General features: G+C 43.8%; 2 protein-coding genes across 3 annotated transcripts in view; one reads left to right on the forward strand and one right to left on the reverse strand.

Moving 5' to 3' along the window:
- Positions 1–13,688, forward strand: part of ALDH1L2 (aldehyde dehydrogenase 1 family member L2) — a 30,713-nt gene extending 17,025 nt beyond the window's left edge. Inside the window, exons 12-23 of one of the 2 annotated variants that reach the window (XM_053406340.1) lie at positions 224–351; positions 2,662–2,812; positions 4,068–4,138; positions 4,264–4,369; positions 6,128–6,215; positions 6,353–6,443; positions 8,280–8,379; positions 8,793–8,891; positions 9,672–9,837; positions 10,473–10,578; positions 11,332–11,531; positions 12,781–13,688. In XM_053406340.1, the coding sequence (XP_053262315.1) occupies positions 224–351; positions 2,662–2,812; positions 4,068–4,138; positions 4,264–4,369; positions 6,128–6,215; positions 6,353–6,443; positions 8,280–8,379; positions 8,793–8,891; positions 9,672–9,837; positions 10,473–10,578; positions 11,332–11,531; positions 12,781–12,836 (1,362 nt within the window). In that variant the 3' untranslated portion in view covers positions 12,837–13,688. Of the gene's footprint in view, positions 1–223; positions 352–2,661; positions 2,813–4,067; positions 4,139–4,263; positions 4,370–6,127; positions 6,216–6,352; positions 6,444–8,279; positions 8,380–8,792; positions 8,892–9,671; positions 9,838–10,472; positions 10,579–11,331; positions 11,532–12,780 lie in introns of those variants that run through there. The other variant, XM_053406341.1, reaches the window with a different exon arrangement.
- Positions 13,689–14,055: 367 nt separating this feature from the next.
- On the reverse strand, positions 14,056–18,769 carry NOPCHAP1 (NOP protein chaperone 1). Its single transcript, XM_053406371.1, has 4 exons — positions 18,634–18,769; positions 17,591–17,677; positions 16,529–16,665; positions 14,056–15,085 (listed from the first exon to the last, which is right to left on the reverse strand). The coding sequence occupies exons 1-4, from the start codon at positions 18,701–18,703 to the stop codon at positions 14,906–14,908; spliced, it is 474 nt and encodes a 157-aa protein (XP_053262346.1). The 5' UTR covers positions 18,704–18,769; the 3' UTR covers positions 14,056–14,905.
- Between the last annotated feature and the right edge of the window lie 586 nt (positions 18,770–19,355).

Consider the following 19,355-nt stretch of genomic DNA (forward strand, 5'->3'; position numbering starts at 1 on the left):
TCTCAAGAGTGTATAGCTTGTATAGCAGTGTCCAATGGGAAGCCAGCACAGCCAGGGCAGCCAAGTGGAGGGATGCCTCCACTCAGTCCAAACACCTGCCACCAGCACAGCCTACCAAAAGGGAGGCCTGGGATTGCTCTGCCTGCTGGCATCTTTGCGTTGGAGGAAGGAAGCTCATCAGCAAGGTTAATTCTGACCAAGCCTCTCTCTATATTTATGGCAGGTGATTGCCAAAGTGTCGCTGGCTACAGCGGCCGATGTTGACAAAGCAGTTGCGGCAGCGAAGAATGCCTTTGAGCATGGTGAGTGGGGAAAGATGAATGCAAGAGACAGAGGGAGAATATTGTACAGGTATGGCATGTCTAAGAAACCAGTTGCAGCTCTGTATGTTCCATGTCTCATAGGTCTCCTTTGTTGCCTGTGTAAAATCTTGCTATGCCCTATTTGAATAAAGCAGTAATCATATATATATATATATATATATATATATATATATATATATATATCCATCCACAATGAATAATCCTATGTTAGAAGGTCAGATTCTGTGGATATTCTGCAAAGAATTTTGCACATATATGGTTCTGGAGTTGGTAAAGGAGCAGAGTTCTGATTATGAGCATCTGCCCTAAAGGCAAAGGGACCCCTGACCGTTAGGTCCAGCCGTGGCCGACTCTGGGGTTGCGGCGCTCATCTCGCTTTATTGGCCAAGGGAGCCAGCGTACAGCTTCCGGGTCACGTGGCCAGCACGACTAAGCCACTTCTGGCGAACCAGAGCAGCGCATGGAAACGCCGTTTACCTTCCCTCCGGAGTGGTACCTATTTATCTACTTGCACTTTGATGTGCTTTCGAACTGCTAGGTTGGCAGGAGCAGGGACTGAGCAACGGGAGCTCACCCTGTCGCAGGGATTCAAACCATCGACCTACTGATCGGCAAGTCCTAGGCTCTGTGGATTAACCCACAGCGCCACCCGTGTCCCGACAGCAGCTGCCCTAGGAGCACATAATTATTCATTGACTTGTTATTGCATCAAAATCGGTGTTGGGGACTGGCGGGACATGGATGAGTGTGCACTGGGGGAAGGGGGGCTGCAATCTGACTTGGGAGAGGGGGGCAGTGATTTGTGGGGAACTGTACCAGTCAGGTGGCAAGAGTCAGAGGCAGGGGAATCTTCAGAGCTGGAGGGTAGAGCAAAGGATGAGTCAGAAGAAGAGGAGAAAGAGGCAGTTCAGGCAAGTGAAGATCCATGTGCTTTCCCCACCCTCTCCTGCACCACTGTTTCCCAGAACCAGGAGGGGATTGAAGAGGGAAGAGCGAAAGCAGCTTCCACACAGATGTAGTCTCTGGATACGTGTGTGCATCCCTTTACCAGAGGAAGTACATAAACTGGTGGAGTGGCTCCCTGTTGCTGCAGCTGCTGCATAGAGCGCAGACCTGAGAATAGCTGCCTAGATGCTAGACTGGGGTGTGTGCGTATTCAGAGCCATAGAAATGATTGTGTCAGCTTTGACAATAGATGACTATCTGCCGTGTGCATTCCTTTGGCTGGGAAACGCCCTTGACAATTGGCTTTCTGTGCTGCATTTTTCCTGCAGATCCCTCTTTTCTTTTATTTGCATGCAGTTTGCCACCATTTTCACACACCCCCCCACACACCCCAGCAAGTTACCAATGCAAATAAGCACATACGCTCCTATGTGCATAGATCAAATCACCCTCAAAAGGGAATCTTGAAATGATTGTTTCATTTACATCAAGATTCCATTTTTGTGGATGTTTTAATCAGTGTGTATTTGCAGAACAGCACATTGTAAGGAAAATATATGTGAACTAAAATCTGCACCAACTTTGTCTATGTGCACTAATCTGAACGGCACACAGAAATCAAAAAGGGAAGAAATGTAAATTTCTGACGTATCTGTCTGCTTCATAGAAAGACCTGGTAATTCAGAACTTCAAGACCCAGAGAAGAATCTGGATGGGGGGGGATTTCTGTCTTTCCTCCAAGGTGCTGAAGCTGACATACATATATTTCCCTCATTTTATCCTTACAACAACCCTGCAATGTAGGTTAAGCTGAGAAATACAGTCATACCTTGGGTTAAATGTGCTTCAGGTTGAGCATTTTCAGGTTACACTCCACAGCGACCCGGAAGTAATGGAGCGCATTACTTCCGGGTTTCGCCGCTCGCACATGCGCAGACGCTCAAAATGACATCACATGCATGCGTGGAAGAGGCGAATCGCAAACCACGCACATACAGACGCACAGACGTGGGTTGCATTCGCTTCAGGATGCGAACGGAGCTCCGGAACGGCTCCCGTTCGCATCCAGAGGTACCACTGTAGTGCCTGACTCAAAGTCAGCCAGTGAGCTTCACGGTCCTAATCTGACACAGTTTTACCTGGCTCTTTCCTGCCCCTATGATTTCCTATATGTGTGCATAGAGATGTAGAAGGCTGTCCCATCCCATCTTAAGTGCTTTTGCAGCATAAAAGTCACGATTCTCAAATCACACACTTTGATCATTTCACTAAAACCATTGGTTCTACTCAAAATATTAATGAATCTGCAGCCTAAATTCTGCTATTCGGATATAGGGCATTACGGACACACCATTTTATGTTTTACATTGTATGTCATTATTTCATTTTAAAGACTTGCAGATTTGATGGAAGAACACCAAGAGGAACTGGCAACCATTGAAGCTATTGATTCAGGAGCTGTTTACACACTGGCTTTGAAGACCCACATTGGAATGTCAGTGCAAACATTCCGATACTTTGCTGGATGGTGTGACAAAATACAGGCAAGCTAACATTTGAGTTGGCCTTGATCCTTGGGAAAACAACAAGGGGATTCATGCTCTTGCACACTTTGGTCCTTTTCAGAGAAATAGCATGGGATTCCATCAATATATTTTCCCTATTCATTTGATGTATGGGGGGGGGGAATTGGGGTGGCGGTACAGGCGCTTATTAAGCCTGCTAGACCGCGAGGCCATTTTAAGCAAGCTGTACACTGCTTTTTGTTACCGGATGTCATATGTCCAGCACAGAGATCTGTTATCGCCATTCTCAGCCCTAAAATTGGAGATAAACGTATCTCCAGTGTTAGCACTGTGGTTGTTAGTACAGTACTAAGATCAGACATACAGTAAGTCTCTCTGCCTGCTCTCTGGCAGTAAATTGTCCCCCATCCCTGCTATAGAAGGTGGCGGCAATCCATGGCCAGGAATGAGCTGAAGAAAAAAAGAGAGGCTCCTTGCAACACAGATTATCACCTAAGGAGTCCCACCTAAACAGCATTAATGTGACTGTTCACCCTGGAATTCCCTCTTTAGGCCAGAGGGACATCACCTGATATTCCTCCAGACTGTCAGTATTTTGCAGGAAGGACTGAAGTGTGTAGATTTAGGCTGGAGGATGGATGGTGGCTAACAGATTGAAGTTGAATCCTGACAAGACAGAAGTACTGTTCTAGGGGGACAGGAGGCGGGCAGGTGTGGAGGACTCCCTGGTCCTAAACGGGGTAACTGTGCTCCTGAAGGAGCAGGTGCGCAGCCTGGGAGTCATTTTGGACTCACAGCTGTCCATGGAGGTGCAGGTCAATTCTGTGTCCGGGGCAGCTGTTTACCAGCTCCATCTGGTACGTGGGCCTAGAGTGGTGCATGCTCTAGTTATCTCTCGCTTGGACTACTGCAATGCGCTATATGTGGGGCTACCTTTGAAGGTGACCCGGAAACTACAACTAATCCAGAATGTGGCAGCTAAACTGGTGACTGAGAGCGGCCGTCAACACCACATAACAACGGTCTTGAAAGACCTAAATTGGCTCCCAGTACGTTTCCGAGCAGCATTCAAAGTGTTGGTGCTGACCTTTAAACCCCTAAACAGCCTCAGTCCAGTATACCTGAAGGAGCGTCTCCACCCCCATCGTTCTGCCCGGACACTGAGGTCCAGTGCCAAGGGCCTTCTGGAGGTTCCCTCACTGCGAGAAGCAAAGGTAGAGAGCAACTTTTACCACCTTAATTTAAAAATAATAATGATTGCTTTCTCATTTAGGGGTCTACCATTCCAATTAACCATGCACGGCCAAACCATAACTTAACTTTCACCAAGAAGGAACCATTAGGGTAAGACAAATTTTTCTTCTTCTGCTGCTAAAGGAATTAGATAAGATTCAGTGTTTTACTAATAGCAGATTTCTTTGAAAAACCAGTATTGTTTCTGTATTTTTCCCCCTGCTTCCAATTTAAAGTGTCTGTGGAATTGTCATTCCCTGGAACTACCCTCTGATGATGCTCGCGTGGAAGAGTGCGGTGTGTTTGGCTGCTGGCAACACTTTAGTTCTGAAACCAGCACAGGTAAACATCAAGCAGGCTGATAATGTCTTGATATATGGCATTCCTCCAGTCTACAGTAGGGGTAGGGAACCTCATGTCCAGGGGCAAAATGCAGGCTTCCGGGTCTCTCTGTTGAGATTCTGGGATATTCTGCAGGCCGCACCTGCTTCCCAGCCACACCTCTCTCCCCAAACCACACCCTTTATCAGCCCTCCATTCCACCTACCTTGCACTTTTGCCTAGCTGGAGTTTACGCCAACAAGGCTTGGAGGGAGTCAAGAAAGGGATGTGCAAGTCAGGGATGTGTATCCAGAAACAAGCCTGCTGTACTAAAGGAAATTCATGCTCATTGCCCTGCCCACTTTTGCCTCTGACCCCACCCACCGCCGACATGTGGCTTCAGGCTAAAGAAGGTTTCCCCCCACCTGCCCCAGACAGTTTTTACCAATGTCATTGTGGTGATCATACAGGGTCCCCGGACGTTTCACCGTCTATTGATCCCTGTGCCACCACTTTATTTCTCGCTGCCACCACCCAGGCCCTACCTGGTACAATACTGAGTCCAGTCAGGGTTAAACTGGAACATAAACTTCTGTTTATTTATTGCAGTTTAACAAGCGTGTGGTTTCATAAACGGTATTGGTCAATTACAATCATGGGGTGCCTATCCAGATCTATAACTTCCGCTAGCTGCTCTCACTCACTAAACCCACCTCTCAGATATTTACTTGTCTTCCTAGCCCCTAACTGTTCCTGACTTAGCTTATTTCTCTACACTAACTCAACCTACCCACAAACTCTATCCCAATTCACTCCCATTCCAACCGACCACCCAACTCCCAACGAACCTTTGCCCCTCCCAGAGCTGGTTTTATAGTCCCTCTGACTCCACCCCCCTTGGTAACTTGTCCTGATTGGGTAACCTGTTTAACTATTTCACCTCCAGCACTCTCATATGTTAACGTCACAGTCATCCACTGATTGACCTTGATAGCAAGTGCACAGATAAAGGAAGAATGTGCCATTGTTGAAGAGGGTTAACAATGGAAATCACATTTCACACTCTGAGGGGGGAAATCCTACCAGGGACATCTCAAAACACTTTGCCGCCTGAGTCAAGGCAGTGCTCTCTCCTTTTCCCTGCACAAAAGCTGACCAGACAGGCAACTGAATCTTACTTCAAGACTGCTGGTGATGATGGGGCAGTGTATTCCACAGCACAGTCACACACAATTCTGTCCTCCAACATCAAAAATACAAAGGAAGGTGTTATAACTCAACTAAATAAAAACAAGAACAATAAAGAGAGAAAGGGGCGGGGGAATAATACAATTCCTTTTTTAAAAAACCCTAAACCATGCTACAGGATTTTGTAAACATTGCAATTTTCCTTATACCATACGGCACATAGACCATCTGTGTTGGTTTTATGTTATCACAATATTATAGTTACAGAAAGGTAGCTGTGTTGGTCTGCCATAGTCAAAACAAAATTTTTTTTTCCTTCCAGTAGCACCTTAAAGACCAACTAAGTTAGTTCTTGGTATGAGCTTTCGTGTGCATGCACGTATCTGAATAAGTGTGCATGCACACGAAAGCTCATACCAAGAACTAACTTAGTTGGTCTTTAAGGTACTACTGGAAGGGAAAAAAATTTTTTTTTTTGTTTTCACAATATTATAATTGGCTTAAACTGTCTTCTGTTAGAACCTTCTTTGCCTGTATGTCTGCATACCAGGCAGGCAGTCTGGTAAAATCATGGTGTGTGCTTTTACGTAGGTAACTCCACTGACTGCCTTAAAGTTTGCAGAGCTCTCTGTGAAAGCAGGATTTCCCAAAGGCGTTATCAATATTGTACCTGGTTCAGGTAAAGCAGTGATGCAATGGTTTCTCTTTTCTGTTCAAAGAGGATGGAGGGAATGGGGTGCAGCACAACTAAATCACTGAAATAAACAAAGTCCGCAATGACCTAAAGCTCGACATTTAATTATACTCATGTCACAGGTTCAACAGGGCAACGCTTGTCCGATCACCCAGACATTCGTAAACTTGGGTTCACTGGCTCAACACCAACTGGGAAACAAATCATGAAGAGGTAAGGTATTCATTGCCCACCCCCACCCCACCCCCATTTTTGCATGCTGTACATCTTTAGAGCATGGCCTTCACATGGAGATGTTTTCGTACAGCCATGAGCTGCGTGGCTTTTGCCATGTGTCTCCCTACACTGACAATGTAAAGTACAGGGGTACCTTGGTTCTCAAACATAATCCTTCTGGAAGATCATTGAAGTTCCAAAACATTAGAAAACCGAGACGCAAAGGGCTGTCTGCAAATTCAAATGAGAAAACTGAAAAACACACAGCAAAAGCCGTTTGACTTCTGAGGCACGTTTGAGTTTAGGTTCCGAAATGTTCATCAACAGAGACGTTCGAGAACCAAGGTACCACTGTAGGTGTGGAAGAACCTGTAGCTCTCAAGATCCCGCTAGACTACAACTCCCATCACTCTGACCTTTGACCACATTGGCAATAGGCTGATAGGAATTGGAGTCCAACAACACCTGGCATGCCACAGTTTCCCTGCCTCAGGTGTAAAGAGGAATCTGTATGTAGAGATTGATTTGGATGCTACTTTTCCTTTCATAACTAGAAAAGAGGTCCTCCACCTTCCTTTCTCCCCACAAAAATCTGCTGCTGCAAGTCGGGTGACCTTTGGAAATAGCATGGGTATGGTGCTGGGCAAGGGCTGCAGGCAGATCAGGGAGTTGGTGGATATGGTTCTCTCCATTATGTGAATGGAGGAGGAACTTCGGACCTGAGCCATAGTAAATGTTCAATCTGTAAATAGAAGTTGGTTTATTTTGGTACCAGTCATGGCTTCCTGCCAAGAATTCTGTGGTCTGTTAAGGGTGGTGATGTTATTAGCAGGGGTGGATTTAGGGCTGTGCAACTGATGCGCATGCACTGGACACTGTCTCAAAGCACTGTTTTGGGGAAGGAGGTGTGAGGCCCTCCCTCCTCAAAGCCAGATTTGGGGAGGAAGTGAGAGGGCTCTAGGACCCTGCCAGAGCACTTGTAAAGGTAAAGGTAAAGGACCCCTGGACAGTTAAGTCCAGTCAAAGGCGACTATGGGGTTGCGGCGCTCATCTCACTTTCAGGCCGAGAGAGCCGGCTTTTGTCCACAAACAGCTTTCTGGGTCATGTGGCCAGCATGACTAAACCGCTTCTGGTGCAACGAAACACTGTGACAGAAACCAGAGCGCACAAAAACACCGTTTACCTCCCCGCTGCAGCTGTACCTAGTTATCTACTTGCACTGGCATGCTTTCAAACTGCTAGGCTGGCAGGAGCTGGGACAGAACAATGGGAGCTCACTCAGTCACAGGGATTCAAACTGCCAACCTTCCAACTGGAAACCCAAGAGCGACACCCGCGTCCCTTGTACCTCCTTCCCAAAGCCAGGCATCTCCTTACTTGCCTTTGGAGGGGGGGGCGCATGCCAAATTCTGGCCTCGAACAGGGATCTATAGTACCCAAGTCCACCACTGTTGTTAATATTATAATAATAATAATAATAATAATAATAAGAAGAAGAAGAAGAAGAAGAAGAAGAAGAAGAAGAAGAAGAAGAAGAAAACTTTTATTTACTGTATATCCCGCCCTCCCCGGCCAAAGTCGGGCTCAGGGCGGCTAACATCAGATATATAACATTAGTATAAAATCAAACAATAATTAAATTACCTCCTAAAAACAGGTCAAAATCAAATTAAAGTCTAATTAGATGGCTTTCCACAGGGTTAGGGTTGGGTTAAGAGGACCTATTCCCTTCACAGAATATGCTTACTTATATAAGTTTATATAACTTCCCTTCACTGGCTATCAGGAGGAATGAGACTGAATTCTGAATGCTTTCATCATCATTTTTACAGCTGCGCTGTCAGCAATCTGAAGAAGGTTTCTTTGGAACTGGGCGGAAAATCCCCACTGATTATATTCAACGACTGTGAACTTGACAAAGCTGTGAGAATGGTAAGCCGCCTTCGAAAAGGCTCTGGTGAACTTGCTCCATAGTGTATTGTACATTGTGCTTCTGCTCTAGAGAACTGTGGTTGTGACACTGCTCTGAAATTATAATTATTTATTAAATTTGCTTACCGCCCTATACCCGTAGATCTCAGCGTGGTTCACAACATAAAATCACAATATAAAGAACACAAAATCCATCATAAAATAAAAACATAGACAACCCAAGCCCTTCCCCTTTACCTGGTATGATAAAGAACATTTTAAATTAATAGTTAGTAGAAAATAAGAATGCTCATATTCACTGTATGTTCTATATGTTCACAGGCTTCCATATAGAAAATGAAAATGGAAGGAAAAAATAGCTTAAGATAATAAAAAAAGCATGTTCAAGGCATGTTCTTTTTCTTCCAATGCAGGGCATGGGAGCCGTTTTCTTCAACAAAGGAGAGAACTGCATTGCAGCCGGCAGACTTTTTGTGGAAGAATCAGTCCATGACGAATTTGTTAGGAGAGTGGTAAGAAATTTAAAACGTGAGATTAAACATGATTTTTGCCTTAGGAGCCTTTCCATACACACCATACGTAGCCAACATGGTGCCTTCCAGAGGTTGCTGGACTCCAAGACTACCTGGCCCAATGATCAGGGATGATGGGAGTTGTAGTCCACAACGTCTGAAGGGCACCTGGTCAGGGAAGGCTGAAATGGTGCTAAGCCCGGTGTGGCTAACCTATGGCCTTCTAAATGTTGTTGCACTTCAACTCCCAGGCAGCACAACCAACAGTCAGGGATGCTGGGAACTGTAGTCCAGCAACATCTGGAGGACCACTGGTTAAAAAACCCAATAGTTTCACAGTGTTTTTGCTTTGTTTGAAACCCCAGGAAGTTTTGCCAAGCGACTCGTCTGTCTGCCTGGTGCCAGTGCAAGGGAAAACTGGTATGTCAAATTCTATGGGCATGAGTGTATTAGTATAAATTGCTGGCGCCAGCATGGCACAAATCATATGTCTGAGGGGCCCATGCAGTATTTAAGTTTGCCGGGGCAGGGGGCAGAACACACAGCTCTTCCCTCTAAAGGGCTACTTATTGATTGGCACGGGAGCCAAGAATATGAGCTTCTGTTCCATTTTGTGAGAGTCCTCTAGCAAGCAGGACAAAGGACAATTTCCCTTTCTTCTCCAGATAACTTTAACTCCTCATTACAAACTACTTCTTCGGATGGGATGCCAACATTATTGCCCAAAACGGTTTTAGTAGTTGCCAGATACTTTTTCCTCTCCTTTGGTGGAATCCGTAGGTGGAAGAAGCCAAAAAGATGAAAATTGGTGACCCACTTGACAGATCTACAGACCATGGTCCACAAAACCATAAAGGACATTTGGATAAGCTTCTGAAATATTGTGAAACTGGCGTGAAAGAAGGGGCTACTCTGGTATATGGAGGAAGACAAGTAGGTAGACCAGGTAAACTATAATCTAAGTAGAATCCATAAATCAGATTAGTTGATGAACAGAAGCAGTGTGTGTGTGTGTGATATATATATATATATTCTCCTATAGAGAATAGAGATTCCTCACCACAGTTCTTACCTAATGAGGCAACATGGGCTACAAATTTGTAAGTCCGATCTGTTCATGCCTATTGTTGGCTTCTTGGCTTTCATTTGGGGAATTTGTCTCAGGTATAGCCTTGTGGATCAGACCAAAGGCCCATCTTGTCCACCATCTTGTTTTCACCATGCCCAACCATATACCACTGGGAAGCCATGAGTGCAACAGCCCTAACCCTAACCCTCATATGAATTTTAGTGGATTAAACTGGGTACACCCTTTTAAAATTCCTCAGAAGATTTCTAAATCAGTTTTTCTGATTAACCAATCTAATGCTGCAGCCCTGGATAAGATATTAAAGAATTAACACTTTTAATGCCACCATATGGAGTGTGCTACAAAAGACACATCCAGCATAGCCTCAATGGTATATCAAGACAGAAAATGCCTGTAAAATGAAATAAAAGCATTAAAAAAATAATTCTCAAGACAGAAAATGTCTGGAATCATTTGTTTTGCACATGCCACACCATTTTCTCTTTGATCAGGCTTCTTCATGGAACCTACCATATTCACAGATGTTGAAGACCATATGTTCATTGCACAAGAAGAGTCTTTTGGTCCTATAATGGTCATTTCCAAGTTCCAAGATGGGTAGGTCCTGCTATAGGTTAATGATGTTATTCTTTATTCTCCATGCAACAGTTAATCATGTGAGTCCAGTGCCCAAACAGGGCTTATAAAGCCAGGCATCTGTGATTGGAAAGTGTTGTCGTTTTTACCTTCATTCCTACTTGTATGGGATGCCTTCATATTGATAACTTATTTTAGCAGAGGATGCTTTCTAGTCAAGCTTTTTAAACAAATAATAATAATAATAATAATGATAATAATTTATTATTTATACCCCGCCCATCTGGCTGGGCCTCCCCAGCCACTCTGGGCGGCTTCCACAAAAACCAAAAATACAGTAAAATATCACACGTTAAAAACTTCCCTGAACAGGGCTGCCTTAAGATGTCTTCTGAATGTCAGGTAGTTGTTTATCACTTTGACATCTGCTGGAAGGGCGTTCCACAGGGCGGGCGCCACTACCAAGAAGGCCCTCTGCCTGGTTCCCTGCAGCTTTGCTTCTCGCAATGAGGGAACGGCCAGAAGGCCCTCGGCGCTGGACCTCAGCGTCCGGGCAGAATGATGGGGGTGGAGACGCTCCTTCAGGTATACTGGACCGAGGCCGTTTAGGGCTTTAAAGGTCAGCACCAACACTTTGAATTGTGCTCGGAAGCAGCAGAACGAAATAGCACGTGGAGAAATCTGTTGATGAAAAACAGCTTAAAATGACTTGGATTAATGTCTTCTACATTCCATGTTGCTGCACTGACGGCAGATTATTATCTCATATTGCAGGGATGTTGATGGGGTGTTGGAACGAGCCAACCGGACCGAATATGGCTTGGCTTCAGGGGTCTTCACCAAAGACATAAGCAAAGCTCTCTATGTCAGCGATAGGCTGGAAGCTGGAACAGTTTTCATCAACACCTATAACAAAACTGATGTGGCCGCCCCATTTGGAGGATTCAAGCAGTCTGGCTTTGGAAAAGATTTAGGTAAGTTGCATTTTACTTAAGATCCACACAGAAATCTAAAGCTCAGTGCAGTGGTGGGCAAGCTGTGTACCTGTGGACAGTGCTAGACTACAGCCCCCATAATCCCTGCTGGCTGCTGGCTAGGGCTGATGGGACTTGGAAGTCCAACATCAGCAGGTCACCATGTCTCTACCTTGGGTCAGAGGTTTGAAACCTATGTTTACCTTTTAAAGTTTATTAGTTATTTAATACTATGATCTCATTATATGTTACTGCTAGCAGCTTTTCAGCAACAGATCACACCCACACCATGCATTTAAAGCACCTTTAAATAATAATACTATAATGGTGCCCAACTTTCAGCGGGATGGGTAGGACCTGGTCCTTATCAATGTTGCTTGATATGCATTTTGAATTGTTTCATTTTGCTGGATGCTCATTTTATGCATTTTACTGGATGAGCATTTTATGCATTTTGAATTGTTTTAACTTTTTCTGGTTTTATATTGTTTTAAGCAAGTAGTTTTAGGGTCAAGTAGCTCTGAGGCTTTTTACTGTTTCAATTATCTATTTTATCCATCTGTCACTTTAAAGTGCATAGTTTCCCCCAAAGAATCCTGGGAATTTTAGTTTGTAACCTAGCAGTTCGAAAGCACATCAAAGTGCAAGTAGATAAATAGGTACCGCTCTGGCGGGAAGGTAAACGGCATTTCCATGCGCTGCTCTGGTTCGCCAGAAGCGGCTTAGTCATGCTGGCCACGCCCCGGAAGCTGTACGCCAGCCCCCTCGGTCAATAAAGCGAGATGAGCGCCACAACCCCAGAGTCGTCCGTGACTGGACCAAATGGTCAGGGGTCCCTTTACCTTTATGCATTCTGGCAATCATAGCTCCATGAGTGATAAACTGCAGTTCCTAGGATTTTTGGGAGGAAGCCATGCACTTTGAACATACTGTGTGGATGTGACCAGAAAGGCACATCTATGTATCTTTTAAAAAAAAAAAAGTTGTGATAAATGTTACAAGCATAGGTTTGATTGCCCAATTATTTCTGGCAAACCCAGCACTTGAGACAGCACACATTTACCTCACATTTCAATTACTAATAGTGTTCGGAATCGAAGCTCTGTGAAGGGTAAACTCTAGTTCACTGGATTCTTCGTGGAAAGCCATGAGTTTTAAATGTGTGTTAAATGTGCTGGAAATTTATGGAGTGGGTGGTTCAGAAAATATATGCAGTCTACAATTGTTTCCATGCTCTTGTTCTCTTCAGGTGAGGAAGCGCTTCATGAGTATCTCAGAACGAAAGCTGTAACCGTGGAATATTAAGCATCGCGACTGGGGTGGCAGAGTGTTCTTAAAACCAAGCACAAGACAGGACTCCAAAATTACAACAGCAAAACCATGAACTTCCACTGGCACTTAAAAAACGCAGAGCCAGAACCAAACCCTTTTATGATGTGGATCCTCCAGCAGAGTTCCGCATGCATTCTGTAGGGAATCAGTTCTGAGTCATAGGCTTCACTGTGAAATTATCGGCTTCTGCAGCTTTTTTGTACCGTGGTCTCCGCTACCCTGAATGTCATCACCTATAAAAGCAACTGAACCATCCAGTGGTGACAGATCGAAACCTCAGATCCCTGGACTTTACAATGGAGATCTTGCTCAAGTGAAAAGCAACAGGCGTAGGAAACTACCTTATGCTGAGCCACAGCATTAGTTCATCTAGCTCAGTATTGTGTCTTGACTGGCAGCAGCTCTCAAGAGTTTTGGACAGGTGTTCCCAGTTTGACCTGGGGTTGAACCTGGGACCTTATGCATACAAATCGAACGCTCTACCACTGAGCTATGGCCTTCTTCAGCGCTGTATGTCCCTTGTTTCTCCAAATTAGTCACACAGTACTTAGTTTCTACAGAATGCATCACACCAGCATTATGCCTCTTTTCTTCCTGCAATGCAAGTTTTTAAGCAGCACAGAGAACCAATTTGCCATAAACATTGTACATAAATCCAAGTGCACTTACTATGTTTTTTGTATGATATGCAGAACTTAACGTCTGTGTTCTACTATGCATATGAAAGCTATAGCAACTATTTTATAATGTGTTTACATTTCCTCCAATGAGAAATCTACATAGTTGTGAATTCCAATTATGCTATTAAATCATATTTGTGCTGAATGTGTTATGCAGTGTTACAATCCTGAAATACGTCTGTAAAAGCATATAAACAAACACTTATCTTTGGCTACGACTTTTCATATCCAAAGGAGCAGCAGAATTGTAATGGTTGCATCCTGAAGCCTTTTAGAGCAGGGGTTTGGAACATGATCTTCCAGCTGCATCATTCCAAATCATTCCAAGGTCACTCTCAAATAAGTGCAAAAGATTGCATCCTAGGAGAAAGATCTGTGTCCAGGAAGCCATCGGCTAACAGGCTTGCACGCTGTTCATCCATTAAAATTGTAATGTAATGTCTGATTTTCAAGATCAAAACAGTACAAACTTGTGAGTTGGTGTATTAATATCTAAGCAAATACAGAACACCTTGAAAATAGTAGTTATTTATTTAACAAACCCACATCTTCTTTATGAAAACATAGGAAATATCCCAATTTCAAATGCGTAACAGGACTGCTGCCCACTCAACCATCCTGCAGAATTTTGAGGAAAACACTTCCGATATAAGGCTAGATAGTTTGTCCTTAATCTGAGCATTTACACATATACGTTTGGGATCAGAAAAATAGGCTAAAGGACTTTCAGCGGCTTCCCTTGTGATCCCCTCTATGTACAAGAAATGTTTTGACTGGTCCTGCTGCTGCTACCTATCCACAGCTGGAACCTCCCCTTAAGAGGCCAATGCAATTCTCTCTCCCCATTATAGCAGACCTAAAATCAGCTCTTAGGTTACAGCTGCCATGCTGAAGCTGTTGCAAAGTAACACGCAAGGGTCACTCATCACAGCTCACCCCAATTTGAAAGGTATTCAGGGTAGCAGCTAAACAAGACTCTCCAATAACTAGAAGAATCTACATGCTTCCAGCACATGACAGAAGCATTGCCAGTTTCCATGTAGCCACTATAACCTAATAATTGCTTCCATCAATAAATAGGAATACAATTTAAAGCACCAATTGGCCTGACGGGTATTTTCTGTCTGCCTGATTCAGTGCTTCCTCCCCCCACCCTGCCCGCCCCCATATTAAGCTCCTGACGATCCTTATTAATCTTTTTCATCTTGGGGCTTGGACTGAAGTGATCTTCCATGCCTCTTAGGAATGAGAGATGCAGTCTGCAGGTAGCACACCTGGAAGCAAACTAGCTTTTCAAGAGAATTTTTTTCAAGTTATGATACATGGCTTGTAACATGAATCGAAATCTGAGACAGCAAACATCTACTCAGTACTTCTAGGGTCCAAAATTTCTATTCTGCCTTCTCCTTTCGGTTTAGGAAACTTAATGTTGTCGACGGTCACTTCTTCACAAACAGAACTGTCCTCGCTTTCGGAGTCATCTTCCGAGCCTGAATCTTCTTCCTCTGTATCAGAGCTGTTCAGTTCAACCAAAGCCACATTCTGCAATAAAAAGAAATACATATTATTTTTAAAAAATCACTGCTGAAGCTGTAAAGGAAGGCCAATTCAAACTCTAAATGAAGACGTACAGAACAGGGCAAATCATGGCTTCAACAGCCAACACCACAGCCTTAGAACAAACATTTCAATAGCCATATTGATAAAATGATTTTTATAAAATTCACTGTCATAATATGTAGGGGATGACTGGCTGAATGGCTTTTAAAAAAAGACTGGACAAATTAAATTGAGAATGGGTCTATCAGTGTGTAGGTTAATTGGGGAGAACATCATACTGCCTTTGTGGAACAGGCTTGTACACTGCTTTTTTAATTTCTGTGTTATGCTTTATTCATTCTGCTGATTAGTTTTAAGCCATTGAAGTCATTTATACTGCTTAATTTGAAGTTTATGGACTGATTTTTTTTAATGATGTGTTTCCATATTGACACTAGCAATAATTTCCACCTTGTAAATAAGCACACAAAAGCCAACAGGCTGAAGAAAATACCACCCTGCTAAGAGGCCAGTAGCCTTTGTTTCCATACTGTCTGCAGAGAAAAGGAAAAAACCCCACCCACCCACTTCCTCAGCAGCCAGGATAGAAATGCAGAAAACTAGGTTCTGTTTCTGAATACCAGTTCATTGTTATTTGTGGTGCACAAGAACCAGTTATGCACAAGAACCAGTGTGATGCAGTGGTTAGAAACTTGGAATAGGATCTGGGAGACCAGGGCTCAAATCCCCACTCAGTCATGTAGCTCAGTGGGTCAGCTTGGGCCAGCCACCGTCTCTCAGCCTAACCTACATTACAGGAGTGATGTGAAGATAAAGAGCAGCATGCCTTGATCTTCATTGAGGAAAGGTGGGTTAGAAATGTAATAATAAATAAGTAATACATTAGGCTGTACTATGGCTATTGTCATTGTTCCTATTAGCATTTTTTTCTTTTTTGAATGGTTATATTTATTGCTGTTCATCTGATATGCAGCAAGTAATTTAGGGTACAATCTTGGCAGGAAATAACAAATAGTCTGATGATTTATACAAATCATACCACTTTGGTGTGGTGTTCTCCAGAATATTCTTAATTTCCTATGATTTTTTAAACCACACCCTAGGAATCTGTTTCAGCTATAAACCAGGAAGCTAAAGGCATGAGACACTGTTTAGACCAGGCATAGGCAACCTCAGCTCTCCAGATGTTTTGAGACTACAACTCCCATCATCCCTCACCACTGGTCCTGTTAGCTAGGGATGATGGGAGTTGTAGTCAAAAAAACATCTGGAGGGCTGAGGTTGCCTATGCTTGGTTTAGACCATAAATTATCAGGCCTTAACCATATAATAGAGCCAGGAGAACATTCATCCTTTTTGCACACTGTAAATATGAGTAAGATGCTAGAAACCAAGGCATTAATTTTAGAGAGAGAAATTATTCACCATTTCAATGACATTTTCAACTGAAGCATCCACATGTTCAATATCAAACTCTTGAACAGGGGTGTTTTCCATTTCTCTTCTTAGCTCGTCATTTGCGTTGGCCATCTGTGGTAGAAAGTTCTGCACCCTGTCCAAAACTAGTACATGAAAACAGGCAAGATGTTAATGCACTTCTACGAAAGACTTTGATAAAATACATTGGATGGCTTTACTCCTAGTAATGTCCAGTATCTTAACCCTTACTGCATACTGCAACCCTCCTGTCTGCAAATAGTCTTAAAACTGTTAGGCTTGTCACAGACAATGCTTTATAAGTTGCACAACACTAGAGAGGCAATAAGGCATGTATTGGGTGCTGCTACTCCACTGTCACTAGCAGTATCGCACTTTCCCATCTGCCACAGAAATAATACAGCGTAAGAACAGCACCCTATGCAGTGCTTTTTTTCTTAAAAAATGTTTAGGGATACTCTCATTTTCCTACTCATATTATACTGCCCCTCAATAAGGCCAAACTTAGATTCACAAAATGTTTAAGGGTACCCCTGCATCCCCCCCAGAAAAAAGCATTAACCCTATGTATGGCAGAGCACCACTTTAGCTAATGGGGCCTACCGCTGCCGCCACGCGATTTCTGTTCTTATCCTGAAGCAAAGTTCTTAACCCAAGGTACTATTTCTGGGTTAGCGGAGTCTGTAATCTGAAGCGTATGTAACCTGAAGCATAGGTAACCCGAGGTACCACTGTATTATCAGTTTAGTACTTGAATTTATAACTAGATGCTACAGGCCACACAAAAATGTTTTACAGAATCCATGAACACAAGACACACTGTATTTTGGAATGTTACGGTATTCCCTCACTACACCTTTTCAATGCCTCCCTCTTCTGCTTCTGTCATATTGCACTGCATGGACTTTCAGGTCTAAGGGGAGGAACAGAAAATTCTCAAGCTGTTTATGCTTGAACGCTAATTCTAGGTCAGGAATGTTTCTACACAATTCTTTAAGTTTGTATCTTACTGCAGTTCACACAATATATTTAAAGATGATGAGCACTTACGGTTGCTCCTTGGAAGCCTGACCGTCTGTAAGCTCATGGCTTTCTTCTTAGCATGCTTTGAATTTAGCAATAGTGTCTCATGAATACCTACAAGCCAGAATTCCAACATCAGTTCAGCAGTCACACACCAACCTTTTCTATTCACATAGAATATTCACACTATTCAAATATAACAGTACAGTAGAGGAAACTGCATTCCAAAACAATGGGCCCATAACAAATGTGATTTTTCCATTCACCTACCCTATCCAATCTTATCTCATTTTTTAAAATATGCAAGCCCTCTTCATATGCCTTTCCGCTCTCCCAGAACCCCAATCTCAGGTTACCCGAATCAAGCCCCATTTAAACTAAATCAAGAAATGCATTGCTAGAATTTTTGACAGGAAGCTGCAATGTGAAAAGCAACCCATATATATACACACACACATATATAATGCAAGACAGACCACAGCTTCCTGTATAGATCTGTACAGGCTACAAGCACTGATAGTTATCTTTGTTGATCCGGAAGAATGGAGGGGGGAGGCAACTCCCCAAACAACTAGCTTAACAATATACTGTTGATCCGTAGCAGCAGGAATGGAAGAAAGCCTCCTCAAAACGACTAGCATTTGGGGACCAATACAACGAAAAGTGAACAAATTCTCAGTCAAACTGGATGTAAAACCAAACAACAACAAAAAGCAAAAGGGAAGGGAAAGGCCCCAATTCTACTATTACAAAATACAGATTTTGGGTCTCAGCAATATGCTATTACATGTGCTGAGCCTGAAAGCATGCTCACTTCTTTTAGTCGCCCCTACTAAAGGTATTATATACTACGGTTATTTTTGTGGGTCGCTTTGTTTGCAACACCTCACCTTATCCCTAAAATGCGTTCAGGCCGCAGACTTGCAAAACATGGGTCCAAGGAAAGAACACCTAACCGCTGCAGGGAAGCGGGAAAGGGTCGGGTATTCCCGCTTCCCCCCGTTCCTGCAGCGCAGAAAGTTGTCCCCCTGTATCGGCAGCGCCTGCTCCGGCAACTCCTTGCCAATTACCTCCTCCGCTCCCCGCGGAAAGCAGCTCCCGGGATACAGCCGGAGCCGCGCCATCTCCGCTCAGCGCCATGCACCTCTTTGCAAACCGCTGCTTCCGCGCGCGGCAGCCTCCGCGGGGGAAACCGGAACACGCGCGCAAGACCGGAAGCGGCGAAGCCCAGAGCGGCCTCGCGAGCGCAACGGCGCCACCTCCAGCGCGGAGGGCGGCTAGGAAAAGCTTTTCTCTCTCGTTTAACGAAGAGGAATGTTGGAAGATCCGGGAAAGAGAAAAGCAAGCGCTTATTCACTCAGCGCAGAGCCAAACTCACAGGATGGTCACATCAGCTTGGATGGCTTTAAGGATTAGACAAATAGGATAAGGCTATAGATGGCTGCTAGCCATGATGACTAGCCATGATGCTAGCCATGATGGAAGCAGTAATGCTTCTGAATGGCAGTTACTGGAAACCCCAGGAGGGAATAATAATAATAATAATAATAATAATAATAATAATAATAATAATAATAATAATAATAATATCCTGCCCATCTGTTGGGCGGCTTCCAACAAAACACTAAAATACAATAACCTATTAAACATTAAAAGCTTCCCTAAACAGGGCTGCCTTCAGATGTCTTCTAAAAGTTTGGTAGTTATTTTTCTCTTTGACACCTGATGGGAGGGCGTTCCACAGGGCGGGTGCCTGAAGGAGCGTCTCCACCTCCATCGTTCTGCCCGGACA

This window comes from Podarcis raffonei, chromosome 10 (genome assembly GCF_027172205.1).
Source record: "Podarcis raffonei isolate rPodRaf1 chromosome 10, rPodRaf1.pri, whole genome shotgun sequence".
Lineage (NCBI taxonomy): Eukaryota > Metazoa > Chordata > Lepidosauria > Squamata > Lacertidae > Podarcis > Podarcis raffonei.

Bases quoted from the DNA above. Each gene is read 5' to 3' on its own strand.
- NOPCHAP1 (XM_053406371.1), bottom strand. From the start codon at position 18,703: ATGGCGCTGAGCGGAGATGGCGCGGCTCCGGCTGTATCCCGGGAGCTG. The intron at 16,666-17,590 runs GTAAGTGCTCAT...TTCATGTACTAG, and splicing joins CAGGCTTCCAAGGAGCAACC to TTTTGGACAGGGTGCAGAAC. The intron at 15,086-16,528 runs GTGAATAATTTC...TTTTTATTGCAG, and splicing joins TTGAAAATGTCATTGAAATG to AATGTGGCTTTGGTTGAACT.